Raw genomic sequence first — 20923 nt, 5'->3', positions numbered from 1 at the left:
GTACCTGGATCGGCCCTTTAGACAATGGCGGAAACCACCTTTGCTCCTGATTTTAATTGAATAATTTACTGTAAATAGCCTCCATTTCCTCCACAAACCATGTGTCATTAGCCAAATGGAGGTGAGCAAAGGCTGCGTCTAATTGGATGTGGGCGCAGAAATGAGCTGTCCAGATGGAGCTGTTGTCACAGCAAGCATTGAATTAAATCAGAGACACTTAAGACTTCAAGTCTTTCTTGTAAACTAGCCACTTCTGGTGGGAGCTACATAGCCCAGAGCCCTGAAGAAACAAGGCTGCAGGATCCATGGTGGGATTTTCAGTGAATTAGGAAAGGCCCTGGGACAGGTGATGGAGGGATTTCCTCTTTCCTGCTCACTCCTGCATGTGTCCTTTTCACCTCTCTTCCTGGGAAAAGCAGCAGCTCTGCTCTGAGATATATTTCTTAACTCTTCCTTCCAACAGGAAGGGTACTTCTTCTTGGAGGCTGCTATATGCCAAGCACAATACTGGGGACTTTTGCAAGGAATCTCATTTAATCCTCATGATGCTCCTGGGAAGTAGGTATAATTGAGGAAACCACATGTTCAGTGGGTTGGCAGTTTTCCCAAGGTTAGGTACTTATCAGGTCAGGATTTGTACAAGTCAGGATTTGAATCTATCAGATTCCAAAGTTCATGTTCTTTTTGCAACACCAGTGAGGACACAGAGCCCAGGACCAAGGGCTTGTCTTTAACTCAGTTTTGGTTTCCTAACATTCTGTGTAACTTTGGAAGGAGTTTATTCTTCAAGTCTGTTCAACAGGATGAGTCTGACTCAGGGCTGTGGGAGTGGGTGGGTGCAAGAGCTTCGGACTGAAGATGGAACTTTGCAGTAGGAGCTTCCCTGAGGATAGCATGCTTTAAACAGGTCTATTTGAAGCTTTAACTGGAACTATGATCTCCCATCCCCCGAACCCTTTAGGGCCTATCTCTGTCGATATGACTTTCACAAAAGTGACAATAAATGAGGAACAAAAGAGAAATGTCTCCTTCTCCTTCCATATGACTGCAGTGTTTGCTTTTCTTCTTGAGGGCTGTGTCACTGAGGGCTGGCACTAGATGAAGCTGGAAGATTCACAGTCCGGGAAGTGGGAGCAGTAGGCGGTGCTGGTGAGAGGGAAGAGTGCTGGCATCTCTGAGAAGTGCCCTCTGGGGTTGGGTGTTGCCATTCAGAAATGGAGTCAGGCTGTCTGTTAGCAAAGGCTGAACACAGGCTCTTATCTTCATCTGCTCCAGCACCTCCCCTTCAATCATCAAACCTGGATTCTAGTCCTCTGCCACCTACTAACCTGTGCTTCTCACTGAATTTGAGAGGTCTCATCTGTAACAGAGGATGATGATAGCATTAAATGAACTAATACTATATGAAGCATTTAGAACAGTGCCTGGCACATAAGACATGCTCAGTAAATATTAGCTATAATTATTATTGTTATAGATACTTTATAAACATCAGCTGGGTTAAACAAGTATTTCCTATCTCGCCTTTCAGATATTCTTCCTCATCCTTAGTGAAAATGAGCTGTGATTCCTCTGAGGCCTAATCTGATTCACAACCCATAGTCTTGACCGTGCAGGTCATTGGGTCAGGACTGTGCCTAATCCCACATTCAGCAAGATTTGGCTTTAGACATTAAGGAATCTTGTCTTTTGGGGGCAAAGAGGCAGCCAATAATGACACAGTCTGTGAATAGGGCAGTGATACATATGCAATCAGATGTCCTTAAGGTGCCTCCCCAGCCTCTGGGAACACAAGAGATCACATGAAGGAAGGTTTTGTGAGCTGGCGGGCTCCCCCTGAATACCTGCTGGGAAGTCATGGGTAAAAAGGATGAATGATGGCACCTCACTGGGATGCTTTACAAAAATCGAGATATATTAGACTTATTGCAGTTCCCTCAGCTAACAGCCCAGAGGCTCCTGAAGGAAAAGAAGTTGATTGTTTTGGCTTGTTCCTGCTGTGTTCTAGCTGGCTTCTTGTGCTCACTGCTTCTTTCTGAAGGCTTCACAGGTCGGTGATCCAGAATTGGCTATAGAATTTACGGTCACAGAGCTGTATTTCTGGAATCTGCCTCTTAGGAATTCAGAACACTTTCTTGCATTCAGGCTTCTGCTCATGACAACTCTTTTTTTTCTCTGGGTCCCTCAGAAATGACTTGAATCAGAGTCAGAGGTTCACTCTAATACTCTATGGTATGTATGCTTTACCTCATCCGAAAGTTTCCTCTTGATTCAAACTTCAAAGGGTCCTGGAATTTTCTCAGTATTTCCCTGTCTCCTCTCCTACCTTAGGCTCTAATCCCCACTTCAACATATTTACTTTGCCTCTTTTCTTCTCAGTAATGAAGATGTGGAAGTAAAACAAAATCTGCTTGCTCACTGCCATCTAATCACATCTTAGCTTTTACCCTAAGAAGTTGGTATTTTCCTTTTTTGTACTTTAGTCAAACATATCAAAAGGGAGCAAACACCTCATTTTATTGTTTCTAGTGTTTCTTTTGTGCCACCCCTTTCAGCCTATTGGCTCACTAAATTCCAAAAATATACCTTCTAAATAATGATAATAATGATGGAAATAACAATGCTGATAACATATGCTAATGAACGCTCGCTGAGCCTCTCGCTGTGCTAGGTGAGTTACCTGCTGTATCTCATTTTCTACATCTCCCTTAGCATAGATGACCAGAGAGCTGAGCACATAGCAGACTTATAGGACATAACGATAATAATAGCTAACTATTTATTTAGCTCTTACTTTGGCCATATACTTCCACATTCCTAATCTCATGTCATCATTATAATAGCTCTTTAAAATAGATATTATTATCCTCAGTTACAGATGAAGAGATGGGGCTCAACATCAATGTATTAAAAATTTATCCCACTCATTCTTTCAACAGAGGTGTAGAGTGCAGGCTAAGTGCCTGGCCCTTGGCTCAGTGCCAGAAACACATGTGGTGTCTACCCTCAGGAAGCTCACAGTCTAATGAGCTCCACAGACAGAGAAACAGGCAACAGCAGCAAGTCTCTGGAATTATCTAGTGCCCTAGTTTATTCTGGGTTCCTGCCTCCCCACACTTTTCCGACTGACCATTTTCTTCTTTCTTCCCAGCATTATGATGAGTGCTTCGTGTTCACCCATATCACTGTTAAAATGCTCCTCCTCCATTCTTTTCTATAGGGCTCCTGTGTAATCACAGAGTAAGACTCTTCTGTTGATGTGCCCAGGCAAAGGTGACAGAATCTGCATATTCCTCAGGGAGGGCTTACTCATGGGCTTGGAGGAGTTGGCAGAGAGAGAGAGAAATGAAAAAAAGGGATTGTGTACAAAAAGGCCTCCAGGAGCACAGCAGGGACAAGGCAAGGGAGAAAAATACAAACAGGTGTGTAGTTGGTTTGGGTTCAAATGTGAGGCACAGGGAAGCCAGCTGCATCCTCGGTGCTGGGATTGGGAGTTCCTGGAACCTGGATTACTTTTATTCATTAGGATGCTTTTGGCTGTGTAGAACAAAAACCCTCACTCAGACTGACTTAAACGACAAGAGCTTTTGTTTTCTTAGATAATAGGAAGCCTAGAGCTGGGCCAGACTCCAGCCTTAGTTGATTCAGTGGTTTAGTGATCAAGGACCCAGCATATTTTTCTTGGAGTGTGCTAACTTTGTTCTCCAGCTAGTGCTGCTCATGATTGCAAGATGGTTTCTAGCAGCATTGAAGTGGATATGCTCCCTTGTTCAAGTCCAACAGGAGAGATACTGTCTCATCTTGCAGCTCTCTGTTGGGAGAAAGAACACTTTTCCTAGAAGCAGTCCTGTCGTGGCTCATTGGCCTAAATTGAGTCACATGCCTATTTCTGAACCAACCACTGGCAATTTGGGTACAGTTGCATCATCCGAAGTGGAATGGATTTGGGAAAGCAACCACTATGCCAGTAACAGGGTCACATTTTCCAGGACAGACTTAAGCATAATCACAGTGAATAACCCAGTTCTACAGTGGTAATAGCCAGGGAATTAGAATGTAGAATTGCCAGTTTTAGCAAGTAATACAGGATGCCCAGTTAAATGTGAATCTCAGATAAACCATAGATACTTTTTTGGTACAAGTATGTCCTATGCAATACTTACAGGCTGTGTGTTCCAATATTTGATACATACCAAAATAAGTCAGGCAAATATTTGAAATTGGAATAAGAAAATATTTTAGAGATATAAAGTGGACTAGGGACTTAGAAACAAGATCAAATCTGGGTTCTGCCTTACTTGTATGAGGATAGTGGAGTGAAAACTGGTTCAAAAGAAGAAGAGGGCTAGGAGGCCTTACCTCTTTGCCTGCTTTGGTTCCTTGTGGCCTGGGAATGGGAGAGAAAGTGATTGTGCCTCCTCTCTTAGGGCCTTGTTGTGCCATCCTGCCCTCTATTTTCAGGGTCACCACCGCTGCGAGCAGGCCTTGCTGCAGATTGGGATCAACATGATGGCGCTGCCTGGAGGTCGCCACCTGGACTCTATCACCCTGCCGGGTCAGCGGTAAGTCCTACAGCTGTCACTCCAGGCCAGGCCTACCCCATCTGAACCCTGACTGAGGTCCAGTTCCAGCATCCTGAGGCTGCAGGTGACCCCATCTTCCCATGCAATTTTCTGGGGAGGAAGCCGAGGATAATGTATTGGGGATGCCATGTTCACTCAGCAAATATCAATGGAACTGGACCCTGGGACACTGAAGAATCAGGCACATCCCAGCCTCTAATGAACTGAAGTCTAATGCTGAGACTGACCATAAAACAAAGAATCAAGTGGGTGTGCTAGTAAGATAGAGGACTCCAGAGGAGGCTCCTGATCCTGCCTGGCTAGGGGGCTGGAGCCCCTGGGGGTCCTTGGCGTTAGTGGAGGCCCTCTCTGAGGCTTTTGGAAGGTGTCATTCTACCCTTGGATGTCTTCTCTTTTGCCCAGAGCACCAAGGAGATAATGGAGCATAGAGCTGATCCTTGGGAAGTACTTGTTGTCCTGAGTTGGGCAATGAGGGAGGATGGGAAAGGCACATACTGAGAAGAAGGTGAAGCCCGGATAATGAGGGGAGAGGGCTTGAGAACATCCTGTCTGAAGAAGGAGACATTTGGGGCCACCAGAAGTGCCTGCACACAGCTGGAAGATGTGGCAAGGCAGGTTCTGGTTTAATGTGACTGGTCCTGGAGCCTGAACCTGAACCAGTGTTAGAAGTGCCAGGGTGCTAGATCTTTCCTGCCCAACTGTCCCTGTTTGCCGGGTCCTGTACTGATTTGGGTATGGAAGTCCTGTGGCCCTGGAAATTCCTGGCAAACCTGGAAAGTTGGTCACTGTAAAGTAGGTTTGATCTGTAGAGGAACTCAGCAACCTCAGAGTGCTTGGGGATTCCACTTAGCCTTATTTATTCATTTATTTATTTTGCTGAGACATTTTGATGGGGTTATTTTGAGGCAACACAATCCAAGTAGATTTTGTAAAACTATTAAGCCATCGTTTTATTTTGTAATGTCTTGTGTTAACATATTCCATGTATCACTGACATTTTACCTTTATCCTTAACCCTCCATCTGAATTACTTGGGATTTCATCTTACTATGTTATTACTTTCAATATTGTTTGTTTGGTTATTATTTGTTTTGGAGTATGTGTTGCTTTTAAAATCAGAAAAAATTATTATTTGTTAAAAGTCTACTGGAACTGGTTTAGCCTCTGTGTACACACCAATCTGATCCCACAAAGCCATCATTATAAAGAGGTTTTAGGATGTGATATACAATTCATGCATGTTCCTGAGGACTCAGAGCATGGTTAGAAATGCCACTCAGAATTTTCTCTGCAGCTGGAAGCCAAGAATAAGACATCATATGGGGATCCAATTATCTTTGCACACAGCACCTCTAAGGTGGAACTCAGAGATGATGAGATACAGACCTGTCAGGATGGATGTGGTTTTTTCAAGATGGGGCCTGCCTTAGCCTGGAATGGCTGATGGCCTTTCATGAGATGGGGAAGTGGGGTCAGCTTTGGACACATGACTGCCTGGCTTCAATGCTGAGCTATACATCTCACTAACTGTGTGGTCTGTGCAAGTTCCTGAACCCTATCATCTGTCTCTCACTTTTCTCATGTAGAAATGGAAGTCATACTAGCACCTTCTTCATAGAGTGAATGTGAGGATTAAATAAATCTATATATGCAAAGTGTGTGTCACATATTGAGAGCTACATATGCAGAGTCATTACTTATTGAGTGCCTGTTGCTGTGTGTTGGAGCTCTTCACGTAGGTGATATGGGGAAATTCTTCCAGAAATCCCTCTCCTGACCCCTAACCCTCAGCAAGTGACCTGAGTGAGAAAAAGAAATCATAGACAGACACTCTCAACAGCCTAATATTTTAAACCGGGAAAAAGTGAAACTACCCTGGTTGAAGTGAAGCCTGAGTCTCCCCTGCCCAGAGAGTAGGTTGGGAACTGTGTAGTCAGGTGGATAGCAGCAGCTCTGGCTACAGGGCTTTGGGATCCCTCCAAACACCCCCTTGCAGTCCTGGTATGGTCAGATCTGAACCTGTGCTGGGGTTGAGAAAGCCATCATCACAGGGACATTTAGGACAGTGGTTAGGAGTGTAAACGCTCCAGCTTGGTTCTTAGTTCTGCTACATAGTAGTCATAACTTTGGGCTTTAGTTTCTTCATCCATGAGATGAGGATAATTTATACATGCATCATTGGGTTTTAGGAGCATTTAAAATTATGTGTATGAAGCCCCTACCTGGAGCATAGGACCTGCTTAATCAATGCTAATTTCTCCTGCTTCCCATGAGGAATAGGTGCTCTAAGTAGAGAATGAGGTGCAAAGATCAGATCTTGGGCCATTTTAGGCTCCTGAGAACCACTGACCTATCTCTCCCTCTCTCTCTCCCACTTCCAACATCTTCAGAAGTTTTAAGGTCACAGGAAATTAAATTACATACAAATGATTTAGGAATCAAATTATTAGGAGGCAAGGCATGATTTCTAACTGATCTTGCACAGCAAATCCATTGGGAGGAAGACCCCAGACTAACATCAGGAGTTATGGCTGGCCATAGAAGATGTAGCTTGTTAAATTTTTTTTTTCTTTTCTTTTTTTTTTTTTTTTAACAATATCTTCATCCTTACAGTTCTGATAGGGTGGGATGAGCAACAGAGAGAGGGTGGTATTTCCTTTAATATGTTCACAGCCTAGCATTGCCAGGCCTAGCCAGAACACTGGGGGAATAGAATCCCTGGACCTAGCAATCTGTTAATTGTGTATGTTCTAGGGGCCTATGCATGGTCCACATTCACAGAGAAGGCGCATATGTAGTTACAGGATGTCAGAAGTGTTAATTTGCCTATGATGCAGTCTGAAGCAGTGTAATAGGCAGACAGTAGCAGTCACGTCTTTTTTCCTCCTGTTCCAAGTTGCAGAGTCCTCTCTTGTGGGGAATAACATCATGGTTATTGTCTCCAGATAAATAATTCATGCTGGATAATTGACTTCTTTCTGTTGTGTTCCACTGAAACTGAATTTTATTTTGCAGTGCCATTGTTCACCTCAGTGCACAAAAATAAACAAGTACTGCCATGTTGCATGGAAGCATCCAGCAGCCTGGGTAAACCATATGGGTGAGGCCATTGGTATTTGAGACCGTTGTGAGTAAATAGTAGCACAAAAGGCTGTTCTAGATGTGGATTCCTAGGAGAGAGTAGAGGTCAGGAGCTACAGCTTCCTAGCCCTGGGGTTGGGATCCATTGCTGAATTGGCATGAGTGACAGGAAGTGGTCTGACAGGGTGTGGTGGTTCTCAGCTCTGTATCTGAGTCTCCTGGGATGCTTTCATGTTTAAAAACAATAAAATAAGCAAAAGAACAAAACGCTACTCTTGGAATCTCTTATGTGGGGCTAAGTGGTTGAAAGTATGTAGACCTTGGAATCAGACTTGGGTTCAAATCCCAGTTCACCTCCTACCAGCTCTGTGACCTTGAGTGACTGTTTAAGCTGTCTATGCATCTGTGTTTTTTTCAACATAGTGGCAGTGACAGCTGCTTTAAAAGGTAGTAGCAGTGCTTGGATCCAGCAGGGAAGGTCTCTGTAGAGCCTCAGGGTGCTTTGCAGTACACAAGCCTCACTTTCCCAGGTCATAGAAATCAGTAGTCCCCATCCCTGGTCCTCAGCCTGTTAGGAACCGGCCCCCTGCACAGCAGGAGGTGAGTGGCCAGCAAGAGCAAGCATTATTGCCTGAGCTCCGTCTCCTGTCAGATCAGAGGTGGCAGTAGATTCTCATACGAGCACGAACCCTACTGTGAACTGCTCGCATGAGGGATTTAGGTTGCATGTTCCTTATGGGAATGTAATACCCACCACTCACAGCCTCCCTGCATGGAAAAATTGTCTTCCACTAAACCAGTCCTTGGTGCCAAAGGTCCCTGGTGCCGACAAGGGTAGGGACTGCTGGTGTAAATAACAGTAATAATCTCTCTCCCTCCCCCCAGGTAGTGAAACCGATGCAGTCTCTGGTCTGAGTACCTCCCTGGGGGGTGGTCAAAGATTTATTTGTGGCAGTGAAGGGGCCAGAGGTGAGCTTCCTGGATAGCAGGAGACTGTGGCTGCTATGTCCCTAGCTGGTCTTCATTTGCTCCTCTGGCCTCCCATCTTTCCATCTGGGATGCTGATCTTCTTGTTGGTTCTGGGCATGGTGGTGGTGCTGCTGGAATATAGCCATGGTGGTCAGCGTGTTGGACGCAGGCTTCGCACTCCCAGGGTTGTGCCCTCCACCATCACAACCTGGCCTTCATATTCTGCCAGTATGCAGATGACCCAGTTCTTTGGCTTAACTTTCTTTATGGGAAGCCTCCTGGGGTGTAAGCTGGAGGCCAGGGTCCACACAGGGCTGGGTCCAAATGTCCCCTTCCTTCCCCACTTCCTTCTATAACTTATCTAGCACACAAATCATCTATGGCATTTAGAATTTTTCTCTCTGAATCCCCGCCAGTGAAGAGTCAAGGTGATTAATAGACTGGCCTTTGCAAACCCCCACAACGAGGTTGGCTTACGGTTTCAAGTACTTGTTATGGGCTGGGTACTCCACACAGCTATTAGTCTTCACTATGACCTATGTGTATAATTATTATTATCTATATTTTGCAAACAAGAGGTCATAGGTTGAGTTCTATGGGAAACAGCCTTTGAGGTGGGGTTTAGAGTTCAGCGTGGTTTTTAGTGACCATCTTTGGGATCAATGCCTATGGAAGGGAGAGGAAGGAAGCACGACTGGGCAGAAGGTGAAGTTGAGCTGCAAAACCTGGCTCAGTGAAGTCAACTGATTTCGCAGGGAGCTTTGGAATCAGAGTTGTTGTCCATTGGCCAAAATGTCCAGGGCCTTCATGTCCCACCTTGATCTGTCATTGGAATGTGTTAGAAAATATTTTAAACTGGGAAGCCATTAGGCTGGAGCTGCTTCAATACTTTAGGTTTCTACATAGCAAACTGAAGCCCAGCATCAACAGTAAAATGAAACTAGAAACTGTACTGATCAGAAATTAACTAACCTTTAACTAGGATCTTTCCCCTTTAGTCATTACATGCATTTTCTTTGTTCTCCTTTGTGTTCAGCCCATAAAAGCTTGCCACCCATGCTGCTTCAGAGGAGCTCTCCAACCTCTTCTGGGCTCTGAGTGCTGCCTGATTCATGAAATGTTTTTTTGCTCAAATAAACTCTGTTAAATTTATTTTGCCTAAAACTTTTAGACATCTTTAGGAAGGATATGATCTTAGGTGAGGTGGCTCTGAGAACATCTGGAGGGCCTGAAAGCTGAAGGCTGTTGGCTAATGATACTCCCAGCATCTGGGACAATAAATCCTGCCAAAAAGGGGAATCTCAGCAGCACATCACAATGTCTCTCTCATGAGAGAACTGAGCCTTGAGGAGGTGAAGTTACTTGCTCAAGAACAGAGCTGACAGGTAGAGAGCTAGGTTACATATTTCTATGTGGTGCTTAAACCTGAGTGCTGGGTAGTACTCTAACCAGTCTCTGTCTTTTCCATAAACAAATCATTTACTCATTTATGCAAGTACTTATTTATTCATTAGCTTTCAACAAAGTTCTTCTATAAATATTTATGGAGTGCGGGTCATCTGCTTTGTATGGTGCCGTGTGCTTGAGGACATGTTGGTGACCTAGTTGGACATTGTTTCCTGCCTTCATGGAACTCAGTCATTATTCACTAACTTCTCTTTTGGCCTGAACAGGCCTGGATTTGTAACAGGCGTACAGTTTGGGGCTTTCATCTGTGACCTCTCCCTGTGAGTGAAACACTTTGTCACATGGTTTCCATTCAGCTTGGAGTATGAGATGAGCCCGGACTGGATGCAGCTGCAGCTTGTGGCAGGCAACCTCCTGGATGCCCATGGCTAGCTGGGGAGATAACCAGCTTCCCTGAGCCAGTGGGGGCCATGGCAGGCCAGCTTGTCTCCATGCAGATAATGGCTTGCATATGTGTACCTCTGTTCCGTGGCCAGTTTTCTGCTGCTGGGTCATTTTCTATGCCTGTGGTGCGATGTGCAGACTGTAATTATGAATGGGATAATTGGATATTTTTCTGTTGTTTAAGCTGAAAAGAAGGCCAATCAAAGCTAGACTTGAATTCCATCCTTTCTCCCATTTCCAAAGAGAATTCCACAGAAACACAGGGTGTGACCCTGAGAAGGCAGAGGGACAATGATTCAATAGTTATTTTTAAGAGGAGAGGCTGGATTTATACTTTTGTACAGTGCTGGGAACCGAGATCATAGAGGCATTGGGTATTGTTGCTAGAGTTTCCCCAGAGTTTATCTATGCCATCCCTTTGTTATAAGATGGGGAAATTGAGGCCCAGAGAGGGGAATGTAGCTGTCACAATACTCTTCAGTCTGCTTTCCCACCTTTTGGAGTCCTGCCTCCTCTGGGTTGTGTTTCTTAAGCTAATGCTTTCACTCAGCCTTCAGTAAATCTTAGAATCTCTGTGTCCCCATTTCAGTGGAGTTCTCACATAGCAACTATCTGTAATAGAGAAATCAATTTCATTCATTCATTTGAATGAGATTTACTTTGGACTGAGAACTTACTTTGAACCAAGCCTGGGGTAGGCCAATAACGATTTATGTATAAGTCATCTTTTCTGCTCAAGGATAAATGTCCTGAGGGCCTAAGGGCTAAATTCATATTTGGTGCATATTTGTGTTCCTGACTATGATTGGAATGCACACAGTAGGATCTCAATAAGTGATTGTTGAGTAAATAGATGTTTAATAGCTGTTTGATAAATGAATGATTAACTCTTGGCTAGGGAGTCTCAGGTGATGGTGAGAAATTAAATTAAATAGATTGGATTGTGTTTTTTTCTCTAAGACACTCTTCTGTCTCCAGCAAGCTATTCTCATTTTTTCAGTACAAAATTACTGTTTGGAGGGAAAGGGTAAGTCAGAGATTTATCCTGATTAATTTAAATACTCCCTTTGAGTGGGAGCCAAAGATTTAATTGGTTGAAGGAGTCAGAGAGTTGAAGAGATTTTGTTTTCTTCTAATGAAGAATAATTAAGAAGTATTTTTGGTCTTTGCATTTAAGTTCACTGGAAAAAAGTTTGCAATCTCATCATCAAATCCCCTGCAGGAGAGCACAGTGCAGTGGGGAGCATGGATTAGGAGCCAGGGACCAGCCTTCCACTAATATTCTGTCAAAATATTCTTTGACAATTTTTCTCTCTCCTTGAGCCTTAGTTTCTTCATCTGAGGATGAGGAGGTAGATCCCCAGGGACCCTTCCAGCTTTAACATTCTAAGTCTATGAGTGGGTTTTGAATGCTTTTGTCCCTTTTTTGGACAAAAATAATCCATGTTAGTGCCACAGGGATAGGAAAACAAACGCATTGCTAAAACAAGTTCTCATTCTTTCCTGTGAAATGTGCAAAGGGGTCTAGTGTTTGCCTTGTGGCTGGGAGGGACATTTCAAGGCATAGTAGTTTGGGAGTCCTCCTCACATCTGAGAATGTACCCTGTTCAGGTTTTATAGAAGCCCCTTGGTATATCCAGGAAAAGTATTCTATTGTGGGGTTGTGGAGTGGCCTAGGGTGCCCTGCCTTGATGGAATATAATACAGATAAACCCATGGATCCTAGCATTCTAATATTCTGCAAAATTTGAGCCAGTCATTTTCGACTTTACCTCCACCCCTCTGGCTCCACTTAGCAACCTGCCCTTTTCTCAACACATGAGTCCATGGTTCTACTTCTTTGCACATGGTGTTTCTTCCGTCTGAAACTCTATCCTCTTCCAATACTAACTCTTTTCCTGGGAAACTTGAGGGCATCATTTAAAGACTAGCCTGGAAAACCTACTGAGATATTCTGGCTTGGGTTACATATCTCTTCTCTGTGCTCCCCTAACCCTCTGTGTTAACTTCAAAATGCCATTTGTGGCACAGTGAGCAATAATTGTTTGTTTACAATTATTTAGTAAACCTTTACAGAGTGCCTATGAATTACTGGGTGCTGTTGTAGGTATAGGGAGTATGTCACTGTGCAATAAAGGATTCTGCCCTTATGGGGACCATATTCTCACATCTCTCCTCTGTAATCCTAGCATATAGGCCCAGTGCCTGGCCCATTTGGGGTGCTTAGTACATTTTGGAGGTCACTTCCAAGTGTTTCGGGTATAGCAAATTGTTCCTTTACAGAGAACTCCCCACTTCACACAGAAGGTAGAATAAAGTAAGGCAGAGAATTCCAGACTTTGAAGACTTTTAAAGTTCCATTCTAAATGAAAAGAAATTAAAATGAGCCAAGAAAAGAATAGGCATAGATTTCCAAAAACTATTCGCCCTAGAGTTTTGGGGACACTGGACACCAGATCAGCAGGATAAGCTGGGAATAAGGAACAGGTACCAGTAGCTGGAGGCCAGGGCACAGATCTTCTGAGCTGGGAAAATTGTTCTCTTTGGCCTCTGAGGGGTCAGGTAGAATGACCTTCTCCCAGTGGTAGGCTTTGGGTAATGAAGGAGGTGGTCCACAAGGCAAGGGCAGAGGCAGCACTGAGGGAATAAGGAGACCCCTAGGCAGATCCCATGAGGATCACTCCCCACTGTGTCACTACTTATATGATCTTTTGGGCTTCCCTAATGCTGCTACAAATTCATCAGAGGCCTGTAATGTTTACGCCAGGGCCACAAGTTCTGTCCTGAATGTTGAAAACATGAACCCCAATTTTCCTCAGAAAGAAACCAGACAAGGGTTTGAAAAGAGACCAGACACTCCATCATCTTTATATGATCATAAGCTATAAAAAGGCAATCGTATGTCACATAAAGGCAGTCTTGCATAGCAGAAAGAGCTCCAGATTGTATTTGAGGGTTTCAGTATTAGCTAAATTGCTAAAAACCATCAAAGAGCATAGCATAATAATTAAGAACAAGGCTCTGGTCTTACATTGCTTGGATTTTTGTTTCCACTTATTCACTGTGCAATGTTGGCCAAGTCACCCTGCCTAGCAAATCTCAGTTCTGGGAATCTCATAGGATTGTTTTGAGGGTTAATTAAGCCATTAAGATTGAATCAAGCATTTAGCACACTGCCGAGAACGTAATAAGTACTCAATCAATTTTAGCTTTATTGCCACTATTAACAATGAGGTCCTAGACAAGTTATACAATGCCTCTAGACCTCAGTTTCTCCTTCTGTAGAATGGGGATGGCAATCTCCAATCATCAAACCACAGTGAGGCCTGGAGCAGAAGGTTCTTGGTACATCAAAGATGCACTATAGTTGGTAATCCTCCCTTTTTGTTGGGTGGGTTAATTTCTTCTGACTTTGGAATACCTCTGAGCAAATAGTGTATGGAGAATACTGTTTCATACTGCAATTTCTTGGTATGAGACTTTGCTACTCCCTTCTCCCACCCCAACTCCACCCTAGATAATTCCAGCTTTGAAAAAAGTCATCTGGCCTGTAGCCTGATATGTGGAGATGATTGTAGTTACATTTGGCTTTGTGTTTGAGTCTGCTAGACTTCAGAAAGCCCAAATTTTAGGACTCAGTCCCCTCATTCCAGATGTTTAGGACAGCCTCCATCAGAATGCAATGAGCAAAGCTACTTGGGGAATAGGTAACTTCTGGGAGCTGGGTAGGACTCCTGGGAGCCACGTTCACGGTCTTGGATGCCCTCCTTGCTCTCCAGGCAAGGGGACAATCTTAATAGCATCAACTTCAGATTTCAGTTCACTGTGGAGACTAAGGAAATAAAACCTGAGTCCTGGCCCCTGAGCCCTCCAGCTCCTTGGCCAGGGACCTTACAAGCTCCTGACTGCGGTGGTTTTCCATCATGAAGGGAATGTGACTCATTGCCAGTCCATCTGCGTTGACCTCAATTTTTAATTCCCGTCCTCTGTGTGAGTAATAGGATCAGTCGTTCATACTTGCAAAGGAAGGATTTCATGCATAGTGAGATGGCAGCTCGAAGTTCATGGCTGAGGACAATTGATCCACTGGGATTTGGAAGGGGCAGAGACAGCAGCAGGCAACCCCCACCACACAGCCAGAACTGCTCTGTTTAACCAGACTTTGCATACTGGGGTCAAGCAGCAAATCCAGTAGGAGAGGTGGAGCCCAGAAAGTCAGGGAGCTAATGACAGAGAGTCAGGCAAGCTATGCAATTATGGGATGTTCAGCACTAACACAGTCCAAACCTTAATGAGCTGCAGTCCCTAGACTCCCAAAATTGAGAAGAGCGCTTATTATATGGCGGCACCGTGACCGTGGCTGGTATTAGATGGGCTTGTGGTGGGGCCATGTGTGATTCACCAGGTCCAGTCTCCTTCCTGAGAAAGCTGGGGCCCCCTTTGATGGCTCCTCTGCAAGGCCTGACCCCGACTTCTGCTGTGGCCTTGTATTCTCCACTTGTCAGAGGCCACACCCTGTAATCAAACCAAATGAAAACAGTTCCTCCCTGGATGTGTTTCCTATCTCAGCGAGGGCAGCTGCAAGAGAAACCAGGGGAGTCAACTTCAATTCTTTCCTCTTCCTCACCCGCATATCCTATCCTTTCCCTCCCAGATCTTCCTATCCCATGCCATTGCCTTAATTCAGGCTTCTGTCTTCTCTCTCTGTTTCTAACTATCATTTCCCAACAGGCTCCTCTCCTGCCTAGGGTTTAACCTGGCTGTGATTCATTTTTTACTGATTCTTTGCACAATTGTTGTCACTTCCCTGCTCTAAAATGCTTTTGGTGGCTCCAAGTTGCCTTTGAGATTAAATCCACATCCCTAATCATGGCATTCAAGGTCTTTGATCAACTAGTCCCTGTTTCTCTCTTCAGACCCCTTCCTGGTCCCTCCCTCAGAGGCCCCTGATGCTATAGTCTAGTGAAACTTCTTGCCATATGACTTTTTGGCTATATGCCTCTGGGTCTTTGTACATGGTGCCTCCCCTATGTGGAAATCTTTTTGCCTTTGTCATCATGACAACTCCTCTCCTCTAAGAACCAGGGCAAATGTCACCTCCTTTGTGTAAATATTCCCAGGCGAAGTCAGGCCCTCTGTCTTCTGTGATCCTAGTCTATCCTGCTCATAGTTTCTTGATGGTAGTGTGGTGTTTAGTTGATAGAAGCTGAGGCTCTGAACTCTAGATGCCTGAGTTTGAGTAATGGCTCCATTATTTACTCACCATGTGGCCTCTCCAGACAAAAGTCTCCTCATCTGTAAACGGGGGTAATAATAGTACCTCCCTCACACGACTGTGGGCAGGCTTAAAGGAGATAATATACAGAGAGGGCTTAGACACTGCCTGACTCCTTGCTGGAACTCAACACTTCAACTACTCTTATAATTATAACCAGATTGAATTGTTGGTGTTGTTTTGTTTTGTTTTGTTTTGTTTTTCCTGTTTGGGTCTTGGCTGAGCTCTATGAAGGCTGGGATTTTCTCCTGTTCAACTTTGTGGCCTCAGCTCCTAGAACAGGGCTTGTTCTGAGCAGGCCCGGAAAACACCAGGAGACTAGGTCTCCAGGCCTGGCCCCACTGTGCACTGGCTGTGGGACTTGAGACAGGCAATTTCTCCTGGCCTCTTGCACCTGGGGGCCCTTTTGGAGGGCAGAGCTGCCAGTGCAGCCCCAGGTGAAAGATCTTTTTTCCCTGGGTCCGCCTACAACTGAAAACAGAGAATCCTCCTTAGGAGCCTGAGGCTTGGGAGTGGAGCCAGGGCATGGTGGAGGCAAGGTACCCAAGTGGTGGCTGGAGGCTGATGGAGAGTTCTGGAGCCTTGTAGATGGTGGAGAGACTGGCTCTTGGAAACCCTCTAGTGGTGATTTCTATACACTCACCTGCACTTCACAGAACCATGCAGAGGTATCAGGATGGGAATGGGCAGATTACGTCTGTGAATTCTCCTAAATGTCCACTTTGGCAAATGAAAATATTGTCTTTAAAGTAGGGAGAAGAACAGAATAGAAAAAACAAAGCTAAACCATTTTTAGTCTATACAACAAATCCCATGTTACTGCCATGAAAATTCATGACAAACAATAGGAATAGCTGGATGTGTGTGTGTAGGAATGCATTTATAAATTTTACCTGACAGTACTGCACATGATGTTGGAACAGAGCGCAGCCTAAAGCAGTTTAACATAACACTGAAGAACATGTAGTCTAAACACTGATGAGCTGAGTTCAGAGCCAAACTTTGCCACTTGTGATCTGTGTGATGTCAGATACATTACTTGGCCTTGCTAAGCTTCAGTTTCCTCATCTGTAAAAGTAAGATCATAAGAGTACCCTCCTCACAGGGTCATTGTGAGAACCAACTGAGATAATATATGTGAATCAATCCCCATGATAATTGGCAAGGGCCCATCCTCAATTAATGCCATTATAATGATTATGGATTTTATCTCTGTGACCCTCACAATCCAATGAGACAGGACAGCAGTATAGCTTATTATTATTCACACTTGATAAATGTTTAAATATAATTAAGTTCCATAAATATAAACCAGCTGCATCGTTAGTGTGTCAGGTCCAGTGCCTTGCAGATAGTTTAGCATGTAACATGGTGGCATGTAGGGAGGACAAGACAGGCACAAGATCTGCCCTGCCTTGTCTAGGGGGTGAAACAGACAATTGAAAGTTGTTAAACAATTGAGACCAGTGTAGATCAGGGGAAAGACAGAGTGCTACAGACATGTGGGGCACATGGGACATAAACTTGTTGAGGAGTCACAGAGGACTCCTTCAGAAGAGACATTAGGTCAAGACTTCAAGGTTGTGTAGAAGTCAGCAAGGTAAAGAGGAAGTGGGAGAGAGGGACCAGCATGTGCAAAGCCTGGGAGGCTGGAAGTCACAGTAGCAGGACTGAAATAACTCAGGGCTGGGACAATGGTTGGAAATAAGGGAGGGATGAGCAGGCCAGGAAACTGAGGCTCAGAGAGGACATGTGTCATATGTAAGGGCACACAGCTATCAAGAGGAGGGAGTGGGAGGAGGGCACAGGTGATGGCTCCTAATCAGGTGTTCTTGTGGCTTATATCATCATAATGACTCTCATACATATACTGGCAATACAGAGATACACATATACCATTTTTAGAGGTTAAAAAATAAGTCATTCATGAGTTAATGAAAGATCAGAGAGTGTTAATAATGTCTTCTCTCAATTAGAGGGCATCTACAATGCTGGAGTTTGACAGTTAACAAGATGGGGCTCTGAGTCATCAAAGAGAAGGCAGCTGTCAGATGTACACATTGGCTCATAGGAGTGGAAACAGTTACCTGGAACTAAATTCCTGTTCCTTGGCCTTCTGAAACCGAAACAACAACAAGTTCCATTAGGGTTCTGGACAGACTGCGGAGGTGCTGAGAGCACAGACTTTGGAATCAGGCACTGGACTGAAATCTGGCACTGTCATTGACCAGGTGCAAAAACCTCTTTGAGTCTCAGTTTCTCCTCCTCTGTAAGATGAGGGTAATAAATAGCATTTTACTAAATACTAGTTAGATATCATATGTGCAAGTTCTTGATATGTGCCTGCTATGCAGAAGGTACTCAAGAGATAGTTTGTTTCATAGTGTGCTTGGAACTATGCTACATTAAAAATAATTTGTTAGAATAGTCAAGTCTCTTCTTTACCCTCAAACCCTTCTACCAATTGAGAGAAGACCACAGCCTGGAGAAATGGATGTAATAAAGTGTTGACAGTGCCATAATCCATGCCCATGTCACAAATTACTCTCAGTATTAGCTTCAAGGTGGGTTGGTGGGTCTCATTTTGCCTCCCCCAGGACCCCTGGGGTTATACCATAGGATTTACTCTCTTACTGTATTATACTGAACAGTTTAATTAACAGAAAATGATATAGAACACATGTCAGAAAATGATACGGAACACCAAACATTAAGTGAATAGGATGAAGAGTGAAAAATGGAGATTTCTGAGTAATGTTGATCTGAAAACTTTTTCTGCTGCTGCAGCTTGGAGCAGGGGACTAATGCATGGAGACAGGAGAGAACACAGAGAAGCTCAGAGGAAAAGGGGGCATTTCCACTGCAGGTGGGCACAGGAGGCATTTTGCGGAGCCCATTGAAGGAGCAAAAACCTTCTCAATGTTTCTGGTATTACATAGATGGGTCAGTGGCAAGTTAGAAACTTTTTTTTTTTTTTTTTTTTTGAGACGGAGTCTCTTTCTGTCGCCCAGGCTGGAGTGCAGTGGCCGGATCTCAGCTCACTGCAAGCTCCGCCCCCGGGTTCACGCCATTCTCCTGCCTCAGCCTCCCGAGTAGCTGGGACTACAGGCGCCCGCCACGACACCTGGCTAGTTTTTTGTATTTTTTTAGTAGAGACGGGGTTTCACTGTGTTGGCCAGGATGGTCTTGATTTCCTGACCTCGTGATCCGCCCATCTTGCAAGCTGCTCAGCACCAAACACTGGGGCAGGGTTTACACTTAAAATGTGAACTTGGAGTGGTTAGGGTTGGAGAGACGAAGAATTGCCTGCCACTTACATAAAACCGCCGATGCACAGTAGGGCCTATGCTGACGCAGCTCAGCGTGGTATTCAGAAGCAGATCAGAAGCAGAGCAATGAAAACATTGAAAAATGTGAACAAGATTAGAGTAGTCACATTTCCTTTAGTAGCATTTGACTGGGTCTTCACAAGAGCCTTGGTGCGGAGGGATGGGAAGTGAATAGCCTAACTATGCTGTAAATTATTTATAGCTTGTTACATAAATAATTATGGTTTAATTAGCTGTTTATTAAACAGTGTATAGTTCACTGCATAGCAGAGGTTAAGTCATTCTGAAGTCATCTAAAGTGTTGTTTTTATAAAGCCCTCACTGAGAGAGTCTTCCTGTTGGGTTATAGAGAATGGGCTAGATGGACCTGGATGACATCTGGTCGCAAGAGTTCTTGGGGGACCTGGGAAGTATTTTGTTTACTCAGAATAAAACCCAAAGTGCTTACAATGGCTTCCATGGCTTTATGTGATCTGGCCTAACCCCTTCTCTGAGCTCCCCTCCTACTAATATTTCTGTTGTTCACTCTACTCTAGCTACACTTATCTCCGTACTGTGTCTCAAACAAAGCAGGCATCCTCCCTCCCAAGGCCTTTGCGCTAGTCTCTGACCGCCTGCAATGCTCAGTACCCACATTTCAGCTAATTCTTTCACCTCCTTGAAGTGTTTGCTCAATCTTAGCTTCTCAATAAGCCCTGCTCTGACCACTTATTTAAAGTGGCAGTTACTTCCCTGCTTTCCACAAGACAATTGTGGTACCCCTTTTTGTACTGTTACTTGTTAATAGAAATCATCTGCTTTTAACATACTGTATTCATTTTTATTTATTATATTTATTATTGTTGTCTGTTTTCCCCTGCTATGATGTGCTCTCCACAGGGGCTGAGATGTTGGTTTGTTTGCTTACTAATAAATCCTAAGTAGCTAGAACAGTTCCTGGCACCTATTTGACTCTAAGTAAATATTGTTGAATGAATGAAACTTGTGAGAATATTCAGGGTGAGACTTGTGACAGTATGTCGGCCATGCACTCTGTATGGATGCTGGGAGTGCCTGGAAGTTTTTAGAATGAAGTTCTATGAGAGGACAGTCCAGTAAGAGGGACTGGACTTCTTGAAAAGAAGTGATGGTAGGTCTATTAGATTCACCATGTCACAAACTGAACCTATCATTGTGTCTTCCAAATTTATTTCTCCTATCCATTCAGCTGCTCAAGTAAAAAATCTGGGTCTCATCTCTTCACTCTCTCTCATTCATCATCTATATGAATCAGTGTCCAAGTCTCACTGATTTTATCTTCTTAATCATTCTTGAAGGATTTTTGCCCAACATTACTTCTGTCATCAGAGCTGAGAGTTCCTACTCACACTTGAAAGTCATTTTGAATGAATATAAAATCCTTGGCTCACACTTTATTTCCTTGAGTACTTTAAATATGCAACTCTACTTTTTCTGGTATAAAGTATTTCTCTCAGAATCTGATGATAGTGCAATTTTCTGTCTCTTATGGGTAACATGCACTTATTTTTAGATGCACAAACAATTTCTTCCCTCCCTGCCTCCCTGCCTTCCTTCTCATTCTTTTCTCTTGTGCAATAATCTTACTATCTTACTAGAGTATGTCTTGCGTGTTTGCTTTCATGTATGTAGTATGTTCTTTCAAAGTGTAGTTTTAATTCCCCTCCCACACGTGAAAGTTTTCTGATTTACAGTTTTAGTATTTACCATGTTTCTGTGCTTTGAATTCATTCCTTAGGAACTTACATTGTGTGTTTGTTGGATCTTCTTACCTAACTTTAATGTTTGTTGTTTTCTCTCAAATTCTTTTTTTTTTT

At 43.9% G+C, this 20923-nt stretch overlaps 1 protein-coding gene across 5 annotated transcripts in view; it reads left to right on the top strand.

Annotated features, from left to right (window-relative positions):
• Window positions 1–20923, top strand: part of INSC (inscuteable homolog (Drosophila)) — a 132994-nt gene that overhangs the window by 32405 nt on the left and 79666 nt on the right. For 2 of the 5 annotated variants that reach the window (XM_011999554.1, XM_011999557.1), the window contains exon 2: window positions 4462–4562. In XM_011999554.1, the coding sequence (XP_011854944.1) occupies window positions 4462–4562 (101 nt within the window). Of the gene's footprint in view, window positions 1–4439; window positions 4563–20923 lie in introns of those variants that run through there. The other 3 variants (XM_011999558.1, XM_011999555.1, XM_011999556.1) reach the window with 2 other exon arrangements.

The sequence above is a fragment of the Mandrillus leucophaeus genome, unplaced genomic scaffold, assembly GCF_000951045.1.
Source record: "Mandrillus leucophaeus isolate KB7577 unplaced genomic scaffold, Mleu.le_1.0 Scaffold599, whole genome shotgun sequence".
NCBI classification, from domain to species: Eukaryota; Metazoa; Chordata; class Mammalia; order Primates; family Cercopithecidae; genus Mandrillus; species Mandrillus leucophaeus.
The sequence above is the reverse complement of the archived record's forward strand: the minus strand, read 5'-3'. Positions and strand labels throughout refer to the sequence as shown.